The following is a 19,406-nucleotide window of genomic DNA, read 5'->3' as shown; positions in this document are numbered from 1 at the left end:
CTACACTACTTGAATGTGTTGCAGGTTCATCGTAATAAGCTTTTTAGAGCTGCTAAAGAATATCCGAGCGATTGACTAAAATTTGAATCATGCCACTTTGTTATGTAGAGAGTATGCATGTAAACTTGCTTCTTGCATGAAGGCTAGAACGGAATCCTAAAAGTGGAAGCCAGAGCTGTGGATGTGGTGAAATCTTATTTGAAAGCAAAAAAAAAAAAAAAGAGAGAGAGAGAAAATAATGTATGTGGTTCTTATTTATTTTTCTGCTAAAACTTTGTTTTTTAGGCAATGTAAGCATTTTAAGGATATGGTTGAGAAGAAATAGGTATGTCAGCTCTTTGCCCACCACCCTCACCTGCAGTTGCCAAAACAGAGATCTGTTTGAATGGAGAGTCTCCTTTGTTAGCTGCCACTTTTGCTTACTGGGACAATATTCTTGGTCCCAGAGTGCGACACATTTGGGCCCCAAAGACCAAACAAGTTCTCCTCAGCGATGGTGAAAGAACTTTTCTTGCAAATCACACACTAAATGGAGAGATACTTCGGAATGCAGAAAGCGGTGCAATAGATGTGAAGTTTTTCGTTTTGGCAGAGAAAAGAGTAATCATTGTGTCATTAATCTTCGATGGAAACTGGAATGGAGACAGAAGCACCTATGGACTGTCCATTATACTTCCACAAAGTGACCTTGGCTTCTACCTGCCTCTTCACAGGGTGTGTGTGGATAGCTTAACACATATTATAAGGAAAGGAAGAATATGGATGCACAAGGTAGGTTTGCTTTTCATTGCTAAAAACAGTTGTCTTAGTTGTTTTGGGCACTAGCAAAATATGAGGCTGTGTCATACCCAGACAAAAACTGGAAGGAAAGTGATCTCTCTAGAAGTAAGAAATCCATATGTCAGCAAATTCAAAGCTGGATTTTCAGTCATGTGAATTGTTGTTACATAGGGCATTGTATGAGCATATGCCAGTTTCTAGTTAAAACAGGTGTCCTACGCATTGTCTTTCATCTCCCTGAATCTAATAAAAATTAGTACTACAAAATGTGCTAAATAAAGTATTCGTATTCAGTAGAATTGGAAAATTACTATGTTTCAGATAATTGTTTTCACACTTTGTGTCCAAAAAAGGAAACTCTTGGAATGATTTCACGTTACTGCTATTGTATACAGTAGTCACTGCATTATTTCCCCAAAAAGATATTGGCAAGCAGTTTTTGCAAGAGAACTCACCAGAGTATTAAGCTGTGGGAGAATCAGTAAGATAAATCTGCTTTAGTCCAAATATTATTACTACTTCTGAATCCTGAAGAAGAAAACTCTATTAAATTATTTTTAAAGAATTGCACCTTAGTGCATTGTGGATTTTTCGTGATTAAATGGAAATCATGTCTTTCATTAAAAATACGTGATGGTCTGATAATAAAGTCAGTTGCTCTCTATACGTTAGTACTTTTGACATAAAGAAATGCTCATGCTCTTACTTAATTTCCCAGTCATTTAGGTCTCTCTTTACAGACTTTCTGTGTGGAATAGGGAAGTTCAGATAAAGCTTTGTGCATCGTTGTTAACTACAGCTTCCCTCTTTTTCAATCTACTGTAGAAATGGCCTTTCAGTTATTTAAGCTTTTATTGTGAATAATAATTCAATATTGTTCAATTACATTTTGAATGTTGTTTGCTACTGAGCTGCTGGTGAGTGTGTTTGGAAAGCCTAGTCCAATCTCTTTTACAGTGGTGTTTTATATGCTGTGAGGTTTTGTGTCTCCTGGACTTGACTTCTGGTTCTTTAAAACAGAAGGCATGTTTTGAAGTCTTGTCAGTGTCTGAAGATGTGAAAATAATCCTGTCTTTCCTCCCCTGTCCAAACCAATGTCTTTCCTTATCCTAGAGATATCATTTTCTCCTGTTTCTGTGGGAGTCATCCCTGTGTATGTTAATCATTTGAAAATAAAAGTATATAAAACGGAATTCTGAACTTTAATCTTTTGATCATTTGTCATTTTCTTGGTCTGTAACAAAAGAACTACTAATCTGTTGTTACTGACATCATTCTCTCACTTTCCTGCTACTCCTGCTATGTGTAAGAGGTTTGGTGGGAAGTGGAACAGGGAGCACTGATCACTTTGAAGTGACTTCATTCCTAGCAGTGTCAACTCTGTAAAAGAAAAAGACTTGAACATCAAAGTTTGAATCTAAGAAGCATGTTTCTGAAGGGAAGAAATTTGGCCTTTGACTGTTGTGTGCATGCGTGTATAGAGAAATACCAAAGCTTTTATATTTAACTGCTTTCTTGCTCAGGAGAGGCAAGAACATTTCCAGAAGATTGCCTTGGAAGGCACGGAGAGAATGGAGGATCAGGTAAGACAGGCGGTTGATGAATATGGCACAACATGACAAAATTAATCGACTGGATCTCGTGACTGTAGCACTTGGTGCCACTTCTCATTTCTGGGATTCAGGAAGATACTTTGGACTGGCTGATGACCTGCCATACACATGAGGCCAACTACTGAAGATAGGATGGTGGGAGCTGTGAAAAAACAAATACATTGCGTCACTTTATGTGTAAAAGGAAAGTCTATGAAGAATGTTGTATTTCAGAAGAGGGAAGTGTTTTATGTGTAGTTCAGTTTCCCTAAAGGTAGTAGCTTCCACAGATATATGCTTTCTCCTGTTAAGAGTAGTTTTTCAATAGGTCATTACCTTTTCAGGTTACAGAGATGTATGGAATCTGTTGTGTTAGAATGTGCTTGTAGATCTAATGTGTGAGACTGTGAGGTTTCTGAAAGAGTAAGTAGGAAAATGTGGCTTTTGTGTGTGTGTGAAGCAAGAGAAATAAGGCACCATGTTAATAACTAGTAAGCCTGATACTGTTGCCCTGTCACTGTGAAAACATTATAGTTTGAATACAGTACTTGCATGTAATATGGTGTGAATAAATTGTATCATTATAAATGTTTTCTGAGTAGGTTGATCAAACTGATCTGGTGAATCAGCCTAGCACCCCTGGAACACATTTTACATGTCTGGTTAAAAAGTGAATTGCGTGTTTCCAATTTACAATTGCTGTTGAAGTTTTGTGTATTAACTCATACACCGCACTTGCAAATAATAGAAACTTAAGATGTTTTGCCTGAGTTTCTCCCTGGCAACTTCCTGTACTGCATGCTTTAACTTCAAACATGTTATTTATTCCACAGGGCCACAGTATCATTCCGATGCTGACAGGAGAAGTTATTCCTGTAATGGAACTCCTTTCGTCTATGAAATCACACAGTGTTTCAGAAGAAATAGATGTAAGTCCTTATATTTATTGCATTCTGAGTAATAAAGTGATGTTCTCATTTGAAGCTCTCAACAACAACAAAAAATAACGTTCCACTTAGTGAAGTTTTGCTCAGCACTTAGTAAAATTAGCTACCAGTGATACCATTTTTAAAAGAACGGGAGAGAGGCTGTTCACACAAAACAAAACAAGTGAAGATGTAATTGGGTTTAATGTTGATAACCGTTTCAGTGTGGTTTATCATTCTCATGAAAGAAATAGAAGTGATTTGACTTGAACTAATTTAAGGTAATCTGGAGAAGGCATTAGAAAAACCTCTTGGGTGCAATCTGACTGTCAAGTTGGAGAAACAAGTTTAATCATCAGTGACTTGTTCAGTATTCTTTGGCCAAAGACTGAGGCCTTTTTACGCTTTTGGTTTTCTGGCAATGTTAAAACTTTAGCTTAAGCAGATCCTAAAGAGAGAGTTCCTGAAGAGCAAGCACCTGTGTTCAAAACAAAAAGTAGTTATTTAAAATTGGCGCATATCCTTGTGTAACCTTTGTTTATGTTTATTGCGTTTCAGATAAGTGATACTGTGCTAAATGACAATGACATTGGGGATAGTTGTCATGAAGGCTTTCTCCTCAAGTATGAAATTCAGTTTTGATAGCAAAATGACATAGACTTGTGTGTGTGTATATTTATAAATATGTATGCATGTGAGTGTGTGATTAGATTTATTTGTAAGAATGGAAAAAGACATGTATTTGACTTTTATTGTATTTTTAATGTAAAACCAGAAATAATTGCACTTCAGAGAAACAGTATTCTGTGGGAATAGTATTTCATCGATTTTTAGATCATGTTATTTTAGAATATCACCCTTACAATTTCATTAATTTCTGTACTGCTTAACTTCAAATAATCTATAATCTGTTTATACAGTGTGACATATTCTTTCAGTACTGCACAAATTCATGTGTTAAATTTACAAATTATTGACACATAGTATTTACTTTTATAGAAAAATTGGGTTCTCTTTGTGTTTTTAATCCTTTAAGGCTATCACTCTTTATAAAATAATATGACGAATGTTGTTAGATGGATTGTTGTAAACAACTAGAGTCACTGATTCTATGATGATAAGTTACTCTTCTATCAGTTAATGGCTGCCTTGATGCTACTTCTCTTTCACAGATAAAATTTTCAAGAAGCAGAATAACTTGGCCATTTGCCTAACGGGTCCTAACATCAAGGACCCTGCTTGAAACATATCTATTACTCTGACATGCTGCTGACAACATCCAAATAAAGAGCAGTGAGATGTGCAGTGTTGCACAGTAGTCCTCCTAAGTCAGAGTCACTGCATATGTTATAGCTGTGTATCTCTACAGTGATCAGGAGCATACTTCTGCGTTATGTGATTTTCTGTGTACCCCCTTTTCCTGCTTTTATAACTTTTTAAAAAATTACTGCTAATAGTATCAAGGTCGTACAGTTTTATGCAGCAGTTGTACAATTAGTGGCAAGGTTATTGACCAGAAGTGACATGAATGATCTGATGAACTCTGTGTCTTGAAGGATAAAGATTCAGTTAAGCTTCCTGTGCTGCTCTACTTGATGCTGTTTTTCAGAGGGTAGTAGACCTTATCAAGTCCTCTGGGTGTGCTCTCAATCTAATATAGTGTTGGAATGGATTTCCGTATTTTGCTGACTAAAAATTGGATCGCACAAAGTAAGAAATTCATCTGCACACCTTGAATCTATTTTAAAAATATTTGGTAAGGTAAAGAGTAGTAGGCCCACTATAAAGTCCACCTGTAGGACTTTCACCTGTAGGAGAGTCTCAGCATAGCTGTTATAATCCTAACCATTTTAGAAGTGTTTATTAGAACTGCTTAAACAGTATCCAAACAGTTGCTCAATTCTAATACTTATTCACAGCTGTCGGAAAAAAGCTTTCTAATTACAAAGATAACCAGACTTTTGATACCGTGTGGTAGGTAAGAAAAGTGACGACAAAGGTGACGACAAAACATCAACAGAAGTCTGTTAAGAACAGGCTAAGAGTTGTGAGGATGAGTGCAGATAAACTTGTAGCAGCTGCCAAACTGAGGAGTGACTAAATCAGAGCAGTGCTGCTGGCAAATCACAAGACAACACTCTCTAATTCCCAGTGTGTCACTCTATATCAAGGATCTCACACCTGTGAAGTGTTCTTGTCCATGTAGTTAACAAGAGTAGGGCAGTCCATCTACCAAGTGTCCCAAAACTGGTATCTGACACAAAGTTTTCGAAAATGAGAACCATCAAATAAATCATCTTTCAAAATTCTTTCAAATCCTTTATTATTAATGTCTTCTGCTATTTTAGGTGAATTATTTTGTAGTGGTGGTGAAGTGGTGTAGATGGTATACTACAGTTACGATACAGAGACAGTTTGGGTTAGCACCCAAGTGATATTTGGAGATTTTGTCTGCCGGTTTTTCTATCAATTGGACTAAAACTGTAAGTGTTGCTAAAATCTGAAAGTTATACTGGGGACTTAATTCTGTGGAATCATGGTGATGATTATATTTTAAAAGTATTTATAAAGGCATTAACCTGTTCTGTTTTTATTTGCAGTGCAATTAGTTCACATTTGCAGACCTGTGGTTGTTCTGTAGTTGTAGGAAGCAGTGCAGAAAAAGTGAATAAGGTAATGCACTTCTGAACAAACCAACTGGAATGGCCATTGTTAAGAGTGTGAATGTGTCATTTGCCTATAGATGTACCTGAGGTTGAAGAGAGAGAGAATATCATTATGGAATTGTCTTCAGTTAATTACTCTAACAGTTATCAATTCTGCTTGAAAAGTGGCTTATAAGTTGTTTTCTGGCAACTTTAAGCAAGGCAATATATTTAATTTTATTCATATTGTTCATAAGGGAATAGTGGATGAATTGGAGATTTTAATATCAGGTTTGTTAGCTATAAATATGAATTCAACCATTCTGGTGTGACTTGCATAGCTCAGGTCAACAGGTGTTGTCCATGTACTTTAAGAAATGGATATCTGCATAATTTTACTGTGCTGGGGAATACATACTTCTGCATCATGAACTGCTTGTGTTTCATGAAACAGATACACAACTGTAGTTATAAACACACTCCTCAGAATGTGCAGCTTATTAGGATCTTCATCTGTACCATCAGTTTCAAGATATTTGCATACCTGTGTCTGCAATCTATTTGAAATTAATTTGTAAATAACTGCAGACTTAGACCCTTAAATTAAGTTGACTCAACTTTTCAGAAGAGCCAAAGAGATGCAAAACACAAATGTAGACCCCTAAAACTGCAAGAAAAACACCATATTTCAACGTAACTGCTGTAGCATGTGTAAAACCGACCTAATGTTAGCAACTTTCCAGGGCTAGAAACAACAGGCAGCATTAGCTGCACTTCTTGGTAGAGAATAGTAAAATGTACATATACCACTATGATCCAGAACTCACCGTTGGAGGCTGTCATTTTGGAACAATAAAATTACTACCTTTTTTGATAGCCACCCTTTTCTCCATTTTATTAATACTTTTTAACTTTCTTCTAAATCTGTTGATTTCATACTGGTTCAGGTTAAGTATTTGTTATCTTTTCTGTTTTTTCTTGTAATGTTTTTTGTACAAATATGGGAAGTTTTGATGCTTTTTTTAAAATTTACTAAGTGTTTAAAAGAAAAATTAAAGGACGATTTTTTTTTATTCAGTGTTTTCCAACTCAAATTTTATACACAGCTTTCTGATTACATATAAAGCTAGTTTCAAATAAATTGAAAATAATTTCTGGAAGATATATATCTGTGTTGGTAGTCCACTGAAATATTTCTAAAATCTTATTTATTTATGGCATATGGCAGTATATCAGCCTTTCACCCAGGAGGGTTTCCCTCCACCCAGGAGGACTTAATTAGACTATTATTCCATCTTTTCTAATAAATTCACCAAAGTTAATCTTGAATCAAAATATGCACAGACAAATCATGGATTTTATTTTTTAAAAAGTAAATGGAAGTCACTAAATAAATTGCCTCTCTGCTTTCACTCTTTAATCTTCTAATGTTAAAGCCTGTTTGATTCAGAATATCCCTGCAGGTGGGAATGGAAAGAAGGGCTTTATAAAAACATAGGATCCTAGAGCCTTCAGGTATTAGATACTATTACGTTTAATGAGGACACTGGTACTACTCAGAGTATTTTCTCTGCAGAGCAGTAACAATATTTTCATGTTCTTAGACCGTGACATGGCTCCTGGAGTATACATGTGGAGAAGCAGTATGGTCAAATAAATTCATTTCCTGACAGAAAATATTTTTCTATATTGGAGTTTTCTCTCCGATCATGTTTTTTTAATTATGGTGTACTGATCGTTCAGTTCTAGTTTATTTTGTAAGCATAAGACTTTCCATTTACAGAAATTCTCACTTTCGTGTTTTTTTGATAAATATGTGAATGTATCTGTGTGTATTGCTTCAACTCAAATATCAATTGAAATGTGAAACAGCTTAACATACTATCTTTGAACAGTTAGAGCAGTAAGAATGTGTATGTATGAATCCAATGTTAGTATGTTTGTTTTGCATATTAGGAACCTGTTTGTCACATTTGCACACTATTTCTTTATATTCCATAGTTTGATTTCTGTATACAGCTAATTTTCTGGTGTAATTTTTAACAGATCTTTCACCTGAAACCAGGCTTATCTCTGAGGAATACTTTTCTTGCACAATTTCTGCTAGTCCTTCACAGAAAAGCCTTAACTTTAATAAAATGCATAGAGGATGACACGTAAGTGAATAAGTAATAGAAAACAGACTGTAGGAAATTATGTTCTTTTTGATGTAATCCAGCTTCAAAAATTCTTCTCATCTTTCTTGCAGGCAAAAAGGAAAAAGGCCTTTTAAGTCTCTTTGGAGTTTAAAGATAGACCTTGACCTAACAGCAGAGGGCGATCTTAACATAATAATGGCTTGAGCTGAGAAGATTAAACCAGGTCTACATTCCTTCATCTTTGGGGGACCATTCTACATTAGTGTACAAGAACGTGATATGCTGATGACATTTTAAAATTACCCATTGTTCATGTGTAATATTGCAGTCTTGCATGCTGGTAAAAGAAATCAATGTGAATACCACATTTCAGACAATCACTGATTTATAATGAAGCAATAGTAATAAAGGAAATCTGCAAGAAGCAGGAAGAAGTGCTATCAGACGGAATATCAACTGAAATAGAAGAGCATGCTTTGACTGTTAACAAGCAAGTGTTAACAAGCAATTGTTGATTGTTAACAACATAAATTGCAGCACTGCACAATGGAACTGTGACCTTATTTAAGATGTTATGTTCACTGCCAACCAGGATATTCTGCCACAGATCGTTGGTCTACCATTAAATATTCAGTAATGTAGCATAATTGAGATCTTTCAAAGCACAGAAAATTTGTTTTTCTCAGCTTCTGTTGTCAGTCTTTGGCTATTAACTGCTATTGTTTTATCCACTGTCAGTTTGTATGCAGGCCAGGTCAAAACCTTAAAATCTTCCCGCAGAGCACCAAAGTGATATTCTAAGTATTCTATTTGTATACCGTAAAATTTTTCATTACTATGTTTTTTTGTTTGTTTTTGTTTTTTGACACTTTGGCTCATGGTTAATGTATGCTGTATTGAAACGGGTGACACATCTGTGTTTGATGACGGTGTATTTCTCTTTTTTTTGGATGAAGGCAGGAATATGTGTCATGTTTTAGAGTAACCTTATAAGTAGTTGTTAATTGTAAAAGAACTGCTCTTGTAGTTTGAAAAGCTGCTATTGCTTGTTTGATGAACTTATTCACAGCAGTCCTTGGAGGACAGTTTCCTCTTTCCAAGGTAGTCTTTACTATCTCTTCCGTGAAATGAGATATAAAATCAATAATTCAGATTCATGATGTTCTTTTAAATGGAATACTGCCAGTTCCTAACACATTCAGAATTCTTTACTTTTCACAGAAAGATTTATTGTTAAATATTGAGAGCTCCTGCAGGAAGGCAGTTGTGTCTCAGTTATGTGCTCTTTTTATGAATGAAAATGTTCAACCTCAGTAAGTAACTGCATCTTGTCCAGCCTTTTTTACTTCTTTTTTTATTATTTTTGGACAACAGACTTCACCAATTTTTCAGGAGAACTTGTCAGAGTTATGCTGACATAAGTTGCTTGGGCTTAGATTCTGTTTGTCTTGCTAGCATTTTCTTTTCCTTCTGCACTTTAGTCGGTTTATAATTAAACTACAAGTCTGATTCATAACCTTTAACTCTCTAGGCTCACAATTGTGGGAGAAATTATAATGAACAGTTTTGAACCTTACAAAGAAATAGTGTTAAAGTCTAAATAGATGTAAATGTGGTGCTGGAATTAATCACTGTAGCTTGATAGCCGTTGGAAACGTAACATTAACACTATTAACAGTAAAGCTCTAATTTATTGAATATGCTCTCACTTACTTGACTCCACAACCTCTCTGAGCAGCCTGTTCCAGTGGTCTGTCACACTCACTTTCAAGAAGTGTTAAGAAGCACCCTCACTGCTCCTTATCTGCACCTTTTTTGGGGGGGGGCATGCTTACAGTACAACTGTACACAACTTTGTGTGTCCCTTCAGTGGTCACATTGCTCAGACACATATATAACATATTTATATATTGTTTCTGGATATGGTATCACAGTGGTGCAAAATACTTATATACTCCTATTGGTTAAATATGCTTCAGTAGGCACTTAGATAAAGGTTCAAGGCAAGGCAAGGTGATGATTTTGATTGTGGCACTCTTGATTTCTACATGTTACAAGCCTCTGTTTTTGTTATAGTTAGCTAAATCGTATAAGTTTGCAGTCATACATCTTGTTCTATTTAGGCATAAGGAAAGCTAATTCGGTTTTACACTCTTTCCTATTTCTTTGTAATATAGCATGGATTAAGGGCAGTGGTCCTGAAACAGTACCTCCAAAACCAGGGTTTCTTTTGTACTTTGTAGCCAAATCATGGTTTGCTTTGTATGAAAAAGGTATCTTATGGAAATATGAGGAGAGCAAGAAAGGCAGGTTGGTTATAAGTTTGACATTCTCGTATGTTCAGCCCTTGGTTTTGAGTGGAAGACTTAAGGAAGACAAACACACGGAAAAGCACACAAATACATGCAAAAGAGTGCAAGATTTGTTTTATGCAAATTCAGATTAGTTTATGCAATTGGTTTTCTGCCACATTGACAATCCCCAAATCAGTTACGATGACAAATGGAAAAAAAGATGATATTCAGTGTTTTTAAAAACTTCATAGGATTTAGTACAACTCAGTCATCCTTAGATATACTTGAGAATTTTACCTGGAGAAATGGCCATCTGAGATCACTCCATTATACAGTTGCATCATCTGTGTGCTTAATATAGGCAAGATGATTGTACATGCTTGATTTATTTATCTATCTATTTATTTATCTGTATTTTCTCCAAGAGCATGGCACTGAATATTCATAGCATTCAGTACCATTCCTCTACTACATGTGGATTTATAATATGACCATATATATAACTATGAAAAACAAGTCCTTTATTTATTTATTTTTCTGAAAAGATAGGAGTTTAAAGTACTGAGCAGATGTACACTGGAGACTTCCCATCATGTAATCTGTGCTTCATTGTTCAAATGACTTGAAATTACTTTAGATTTATAAAAAATTGCTTACTGGTTGAATTTCACTTGAAAGAACTTAACATGTTAAGCTCTTCTGAGTATGTAATAAGGGAAAAACACTCCGAATTAGTAACACGTGAAATTAAACAACTTCAAATGAACATATAATTGGATTTTTTTTCCATCTTAACAGATAAAAATGCCTGGGTACTTTTCAGACTGATTCAACTAGGAAATATAGCAACATGATGGAGACAAATAACCAGCTAATCAGTAAAAATATCAAAAAATATATATATTTTGTTTCAAAGGTACTTTAGACCTGACTGGAGATATATAGAGAGGGAATACAGAAGCTCTTAATTTTATGCTGTCTCTCAAGTATTATAATTGGAAGATATTTGGTATGAAGTTCCCTAGATAAAATGGTAGTAAAAGAAAACAAAATTCTCACTGGCATGTCAGCAACCAAAAGTAGAACAGATTCCCCAAAACGGCACTAAAGGCCACATGGTTGAAGTGCAGTAGTGCAGTGCCCAAGCTGCATTGAAAGTCTCTGTTCTAAATGTTGTCATAGCTCACATAGCTCACAACTCTTCCTCTTCTCACTCTAGGAAGAAAAATATCTATGTGACAATTCTGTAGTAATTGCAGATGGGTAAGATAGCAAAACCCACATAAATCAAAGGTTTTAATAAACAGAGATTTCATGTCATAAAATAATAATTCTTGAAAAAAAAAGTTATATATCCGTTTGAAGGACAAGATGAAGCCAAAAGACACAGCATTGCCTGACAGACAAAATACTCACCATCAGCAAAGAAATGCATAAAATCCTCTGGACACTTTCAATTGCAAATCTCTAGAAAGAACAGGAAATAACTTGGGTGGGGAAAGAAAGCATTTAAGAGAGGAAAAGTGGTGTGTAGAAAGCCAAGATCACCGTCATCAGAATGCTCTTACATTCAGTTGACAGAACAATCAAGTCAGAGAGCTGGTTAATCTGTCTTTAAAAGATCAGGATTCTTCTTTCACTCTCTTTTTGCAAAAGTTCAAGTGAATTCCATTTTTCTTGTTTGAACAGAAATACATTTCTTCAGTATTTTGTAAACTTTATTTCTTAACTGCAAGCAGATGCAGGCTGTGAATTAGAAACTTGTTCAAATATTTATTTTCTAACTTCATTGACCTTTCTCTTTCTGTGCCTATCTCTAAATCCCAATCAACCGGTTGCAAACAAAAAAACACCAACCCAATATTTGTTTCTGTTTTTTTTTTTTTTTCATCCTACCAGGCACATAGTAGCTGTAGTATTTTTCCAGAAATCTGATTAAAAGCATAATTTGTATTAATTTGTGAAATTGATGCTTACAATAAAAACAATATGGACTATAGAATGGTGACCCCACTGAAAGGAGGAATTTTGCCACGATAAAATTGTAGTACGATCAAACTAATATTCAGGACTCAGGTGAGGTTTCTGAGTTAGAAAAAAGAAATAACCAAAATAGCAAGTGAATATGTAAGGTAGGCATAAATTCTTGAAAATGCAGTTTTGAAATTACCTCAGAATCATAGAATGCTTAAGGTTGGAACAGACCTCTAGAGGTCATCTAGTCCAACCCCCCTGCACACGCAGGATCACCTAGAGCACATGGCACAGGACTGTGTCCAAGTGAGTTTGGAAATTCTCCAGAGAAGGAGACTCCACAACCTCTCTGGGCAGCCTGTGCCAGTGCTCTGTCACGCTCACTGTTAAAAAATTTTTCCTTAATTTCCTGTGGAACTTTTGGTGTTCCAGTTTGTGGCCATCACCTCTAGTTCTGTTGGTGGCCACCACTGACAAGAGGCCAGCACCATACCCTTGAGGTACTTATAAACACTGATTAGATCCCCTCTCAGCCTTCTCTTCTCCAGGCTGAACAGGCGCAGCTCCCTCAGCCTCTCTTTATAGGGCGGATGTTCCAGGCTCCTGACCATCCTTGTAGCCCTGCGCTGGACTCTCTCCAGCAGCTCCACATCCCTCTTGTACTGGGGGGTCCAGCATGGGACACAATACTCTGGATGTGGCCTCACCAGGCCTGAGTAGAGGGGCAGGATCACCTCCCTCAACCTGCTGGAGACGCTCTTCTTAATGCACCCCAGGATCCCATTGGCCTTCTTGACCACAAGAGCACACTGCTGCCTCCTGGTCAACTTGTCCACCACGACACCCAGGTCTTTCTCTGCAGAGCTGCCCTCCAGAAGGTCCGTCCCCAACCTGTACTGGTGTCTGGGGCTTATTTCTCCCCAGGTGCAGGACTTCGCACTTGGCCTTGTTGAATTTCATGAGGTTTTTCACCGCCCAGTTGTCCAGTCTGTCCAGGTCCCTCTGGATGGCAGCGCAGCCCTCTGGGGTATCAGTTACTCCTCCCAGTTTGCTTATCATCAGCAAACTTGCTGAGGGAGCACTCTGTGCCTTCATCCAGGTCATTGATGAATAAATTGAACAGGACTGGACCGAGGACTGACCCCTGGGGGACACTGCTAGCTACAGGCCTCCAACTAGACCCTGCACCACTGATCACCACTCTCTGGGCCCTGCCATCGAGCCAGTTCCTAACCCACCTCACTGTGCACTCATCTATCCCACGCTTCCGGAGCTTGCCCAGGAGGATGTTGTGAGGGACAGTGTCAAAAGTCTTGCTGAAGTCAAGATAGACAACATCCACCGCTCTCCCCTCATCTATCCAGCTGGTCATTCCATCATAGAAGGCTATCAGGTTAGTCAAGCAAGATTTCCCCTTGGTGAATCCATGCTGACTACTCCTGAGCACCTTCTTGTCCTCTATGCCCGGAGACAACGGCCAGTATGAGCTGTTCCACCTCTTTTCCGGGGACGGAGGTGAGTCTGACTGGCCTGTAGTTTCCTGGGTCCTCCTTCTTGCCTGTTTTGAAGACTGGCGTGACATTGGCTTTCTTCCAGTCCTCCGGCACCTCCCCCATTCTCCAGGATCTTTCAAAGATGATGGAGAGCGGCTTATCTATGACATCCGCCAGCTCCCGCAGCACTCTGGGGTGCATCCCATCAGGGCCCATGGATTTGTGGGTATCGAGGTTCCTTAGGTGCTCTCTGACCCAATCTTCCTCTACCCAGGGCAAGTCTTCCTCTCTCCAGGCTTCTTCTCTTGTCCCTAGGGCCTGGGGCTCTAAGGGGCTGCCCTTGGTAAACACCGAAGCAAAGAAGGCATTGAGCAACTCTGCTTTTTCTGTGTTATTCGTAACCAGGGTGCCCCTCCCATTCACCAGTGGACCCACCTTTTCCCTTGATTTTCCTTTTGCTGTTAATATAGCTGAAGAAGTTTTTCTTGTTATTTTTAATGTCACTTGCCAGATTGCCTTCCAAATGCCTTGTCGCATCTCTGCATTCTCTGACTACATTCTTGTATTTCTCCCAGGGGGCCTGTCCTTTTTTCCACATTCTGTATACCACCTTCTTCTGCTTGAGCATTGCCACAAGCTCATTGCTCATCCACGCCGGTCTCCTGCTCCCTCTGCCTGCCTTCCTACACACAGGGATGCACTGCTGCTGGGCGTGGAGGAAGTGCTGCTTGAAAACTAACCAGCTCGCTTGGGCCCCCCTTCCTTCTAGAGCTCTAGCCCATGGGATTCTTCCAAGGAGGTCTCTGAAGAGGTTAAAGTTGGCCCTCCTGAAGTCCATGGATTATGGAAGATTATCCAATCTTCCCCAAAGATTATCCAATCTTCCCCAAAGATTATCCAATCTTTCTTGGGGGCCATCTCCCTGAGCTCTCCCTTTCTGTTTAATTAACATATTTTTTAGGGTCTGGTGCACACGCTCAGTAACTGCCTGCCCAGTAGGAGAATGAGGTATACCGAAGACATGTTAAAGGCCCCATTGTGTAAGAGTCCTGGGTTTGCATAGCAACATACGCAGGCCCATTGTCTTATCATTTTTGGAACACCCATGACTGCAAAACATCTCAACCAGTGCTTACACACATCCCAAATAAAGTATGGATTGGCTCAGTGATTTAACAAAGTCCATAAATTTCTTCCACTTCTGCTGCTTCTGCTTCCTCTGCTTATTTTTCTGCTTGTACTTCATCTCCTTCTTTTGCTTCTCTCCTGAACATTTCCCAGCCATCTGACCCTCGATCCCCTTTTGTAACCCCATTATGTGGGTCTGGGAGGGTACAAATCGGGTGCCTTCTCTGGGTCCACATGGCCTGAGTCGAACAGATCTTTGCGCAGAGGATTGGCAGCCACCCCTCCCACCCCCCCCCCCCTCATATGCTGGTGCAGACGGTCCTGCTGCACATGGCTGATTGCTTTTGTCCCCCTGAACATCCCAGGCCATTTTTAAGGTGATCCACCACCAGGTGGTCACATGTTTTACCGCGCGTGTATCGCCATCTGCCACCGCCTCCTTAAAGCACTTTCTGAGATCTTCCCACATCTATCGCTAGAGCCTGCCTTCCTTCAGGAAAGTAGGTACCTTCTCCCGAATCCACTCAAGTTACATGACTAAATCCTTCCCGGAAACCTGTGGTGCGCAGTTCTGTTCGTGTACCACGCGCTGCAGCTCGTCTACACTGCCTTTCTGCTCTTGAGACGTTCCACCTCCCATGGGTCCAGGCCGCTTGTGTAATTAGGAGATGGGTGCACACTGGAGCTCTTCCTGCTCCGTTCCCAGTTAGGCTGGCCTGTGCTACCAGGTTCAGGCTTCACCAGCCGCCTCAATGTTAGTGCTCCACGTTGGGCAACACTTGCACAATATGATGCACACAGACTTCAGTGGGGGTGAAACCAAAAACCTCTACTTACACTTAAACGCCACTTACAGAGCTTCTGACCTCAGAGCAGTCCCCACCCTGCCCGGTAGCACGCGACACCCCACCATCAAGCAACCAATCAACCAGATGATCACAGGCTGATCACGCGCGAGGCCATCCAGTGACCTTCTTGGTCATGCGCTGCCCATGTGGCTGCAGCTTCCCGCCTCTCCAGCACAGCCGACCGTCTGTGAACCAGACATTCTTTGCTACTGACCTTAGGCTGTTATGCATAGCCTCGTGTCTCTGTGCAGGGTGCTTGTGAGAGAGGATGGAAAGACTAGGAGACTCCCCTCTAATGAGGGGCACCTCTTGTCCACTCATCTTTCCTCCTTCTCCAGCTCAGCCTCGGCTCTGAGCTCCTGGATCTCTTTACCCTAACTGGAGCTCTCCAGGGAGCAAGAGGCAGCCCACAGTGACCCTTGCCCCAGGGGCCAGACTCTGTAACAGTCCTGCTGTCCACAGGCTTCACAGTGGTAGGAAGGGCTCTCCACCTGCCTGTGGGCCACAGGCACTACTGCTCCTGTGGTGCAGCACATGAGGACTTGCGCAAGGTCTGTCCACACAAGTCGTACCTGCCCACAGAGCAGGATGCCCCGCCAGGCACCTATGGAGATCTAGTAGTGAGAAAGAGCAGAAATAGAAGGATGTGGTAGAAGTCGATGCATAAATGGAACCATTGCTAGTGTAACTTGAGGTCCAAAGTTCTCCTTTTTCCACTGACAAGTCTCTTCAAATGCATGTTAAAGCCAAAAGACTTTGGCTTTGGCTAGGGGCTTATGATGACCACAGCCGTGGAAGAGCAGACTGTGACCAGTGATGGGCTGTGAACCAACAGCTCCAGGAGGTGCTCCTGGAAAGGGCAGCTGAGTACTTGGAGCAGCGTCAGAGAGACTCTGGGCACAGGCTGTTTGATGCAGAAAAAAATGTTTATTGGGCTTATGGGAAGGGATTGCGTGGAGGCTGGGTTAGGGTTAGGAGACACACACACGGCTGCAGTGCTGGCTCTGGAGGCCTGTGCGGGGTGCGAGCGTCAGCGCACGCTGCTCCAGCAGCGCCGCACGTCATCGTCAGGAGGCCCGTGCAAGCCAGCTGGCCAGAAGACGGCCAGGTTGCCCTGCCGCACGCCAAAGAGGATGCGGATGAGCAGGCTGCTGCCCGAGGCGCTGTGCAGGCAGAGCTGGCAGGCATGCGCGCAGGGCAGCACGGCAAGGCGGCAGTGCTGTGAGGCGGGCAGCAGCAGCCAGGCTCTCTGCGCCACGTCCTGGAACCATTCTGCTATCTTGCGTGCGTCGAGGAAGGAGTGGGTGCAGAGGGTGCGCAGGAGGCCTGGGCTGCAGCAGGCGCCCGACAGTGACGTGGTCTGGTGCAGGAGGCAGTGCACATCGCCCAGCAGGCGCTGCCGCGTGCACACGCACCGCGCGTGCACACGCACACGGCCCTGCCACGGCGAGCGTCCCTGCCCATGGGTCGTCTCCAGGCGGAAGGCATGGCCGGGTGGTGGGCGCAGCGGCACCAGGAAGGTGTAGTGGCTGCTGGGGCGGCCTGGGTTGCTGCCAGTCACACAGATGCCTGGGCCCAGGCGCGGGAAGAAGGAGCCGAACGAGAGCGCGTGGCAGGCGGAGAGCAGCTCGTCCAGCAGTTCCTCCAGGGCCTCGGGCATGACCCAGACCGGTTGCTGGAGCTGCTGCTGCTGCAGACACCCCACTGCCTGTCTCTGGCCCGCACACTCCTCATCCTTGCCCTCATCCTCCTTCTGCTCTTCTTCCTCTTCTTCCTGCTCTTCCTTGTCCTCCTCCTCCTTGTCTTGCTGCTGCCCTGCCCAGCTGCACGACGGACTCGACGGCTTCCCCAGCTCACGGCGCCGCTTCCTGGCCAGCCAGCCGTGGCCCACAAGCAGCACGAGCGCTCCCAGCGCCTCCCCGAGCTTCCCCCAACGGCTGCCAGCCAAGAGCCACTGCTGGGCAGCGTCACTGCCCTCCTGCCGCTGCTGCTGCCGCTGCTTGATGGGCTGCGGCTGCTCCAGCTCTTCCTGCAGCCGGGCCATGGAATGTGTGAGGTGCTGCAGGCGCCGCTGCAGCCGCTCCTGCGTGCCCGCATCCACATGGTCGCTGACCCTGAGCGGCTGCTGCACCACGGCCAGCGCCATCAGCATGAGCACCAGGCACACAGCCATGGCGCTCTCGCTGGCCGGACCGAAGTGCCGCGGTAACGGCTGCGCGTCCCGTCCCCTCGCATTCCGCCCGCCTGTGACACCCGCTGCCCCTTTGTGACTGTGCCGTGTGCTCTGTGCTGCCACAGGCGCTGCCCTGCCACCAGCCCTGGCCCAGCCCAGCAACGGCATGAGAGGGCCTGGAGCCTTCATGTCATGAAACTAAATTCAATATGAGTTTAGATCTTGTTCCGTTTATTAGCCAAAGTGCGCGTATATTTATACCTACAAGCATCTGAGGGATTTCTAGGCTAGCTTTGGTTGGTTGCTAGGGGGGTTGGTAGGTCCCGGCCGCATAGGCTCTTCTCAGCTCTGCAAAGTTGTTTACCCGAAACGGCCAGCTACTCTTTCCCAGCTAGCTCCTCATTCCCAGCCGGCCAAGGACAACTTGCTAACACTCCCCTGCACATTATCAGCAAGGCGCAGGTGGTGCAGATCCTCAGCACAGCATTTCCCTACAATTCCCCCTTTTTTCTTTTGCACTAGTCAAGCCTTGCTGGTAAGCGAGACTATCATACGTCTAATACATGCAAAAGTACAGCTAAAGATACAAAGCATAAACAGTAAAACAACCAGTAACATCAGCCTCAATTTTACTAGTACATGCACCCATCCCCAAGTCCATGTTGGTCTGCAAACTCTTCCCAGCCAGAGAGTCCAACGTCCTGCTGAGCAGCGTCCGTTGTTTATTGATCTGCTGATGGGCAGTTCAAAGACTCTCGATCATTTCAACGTAGGGGTTGTGCTTACCGCCTGGAGCCGTAAGGTGTCCTTGGTCTCCAAGCCATTCCTCTATAAGTCCTCCTTTTTTCTTTTGCAATAACCAGGCTTTATGAGTATGGGAGGGTAGCATTCGCCTTAAGCATGCAAAGGCACAGCTGAATAAGCCTAGGACAAGAAGCATAACAATCCAAAGCATCAGTCCTGTCTTAAGCAAGGATTTTAGCCACCCACCAATACCCAATAAATCAGTTAACCCATCCAGCCCAAAGAAGACCACATCTTTCTGTATCTTCTGGGTGTGTTCCATCAGCTGTTGGATTTGCTGGTGGATTGCTCTGGAATGGTCCTGCAGGTCCATGCAGCACATTCCTTCAAAGTCTTCACATCCGTGCCCATGGGCTAGCAGCAGGAAGTCGATGGCCGCTCTATTTTGTAGCACCGCGTGTTGCACCTGTGATAAATCTAGCGCAAGATTAGAGAGGACCTGACTGGTGACATTTGCTTGTTTAACCACCCAGCAGGACAGGGTGTCTAAGACTTTGTGGGCTCGTGCTGCTGCCGCCCCCAGTACGAAGAGGGATGCGAAAACTACCTCCCACTTAGACCAGAGGCAGACTTCGTCATTACAGTCCTCCGTCTGGGTTATGCTACACGCC

At 42.1% G+C, this 19,406-nt stretch overlaps 1 protein-coding gene across 1 annotated transcript; it reads left to right on the top strand.

Moving 5' to 3' along the window:
• Positions 1–260: 260 nt before the first annotated feature.
• On the top strand, positions 261–8,215 carry LOC148593618 (guanine nucleotide exchange factor C9orf72-like). The gene is made up of 6 exons (XM_088530153.1): positions 261–771; positions 2,304–2,363; positions 3,206–3,301; positions 3,857–3,921; positions 5,899–5,971; positions 8,192–8,215. The coding sequence occupies exons 1-6, from the start codon at positions 328–330 to the stop codon at positions 8,213–8,215; spliced, it is 762 nt and encodes a 253-aa protein (XP_088386279.1). The 5' UTR covers positions 261–327.
• The last annotated feature ends 11,191 nt before the right edge of the window (positions 8,216–19,406 follow it).

This window comes from Tinamus guttatus, unplaced genomic scaffold (genome assembly GCF_059628265.1).
Source record: "Tinamus guttatus ecotype Peru unplaced genomic scaffold, ASM5962826v1 Tinamus_guttatus_pri_ptg000361l, whole genome shotgun sequence".
NCBI lineage: Eukaryota > Metazoa > Chordata > Aves > Tinamiformes > Tinamidae > Tinamus > Tinamus guttatus.
This window is presented reverse-complemented; position numbering and strand designations above follow the sequence as displayed.

Bases quoted from the DNA above. Each gene is read 5' to 3' on its own strand.
- LOC148593618 (XM_088530153.1), top strand. From the start codon at position 328: ATGTCAGCTCTTTGCCCACCACCCTCACCTGCAGTTGCCAAAACAGAG. The intron at 772-2,303 runs GTAGGTTTGCTT...TTTCTTGCTCAG, and splicing joins GAAGAATATGGATGCACAAG to GAGAGGCAAGAACATTTCCA. The intron at 3,922-5,898 runs GTATGAAATTCA...TTTTATTTGCAG, and splicing joins CATGAAGGCTTTCTCCTCAA to TGCAATTAGTTCACATTTGC.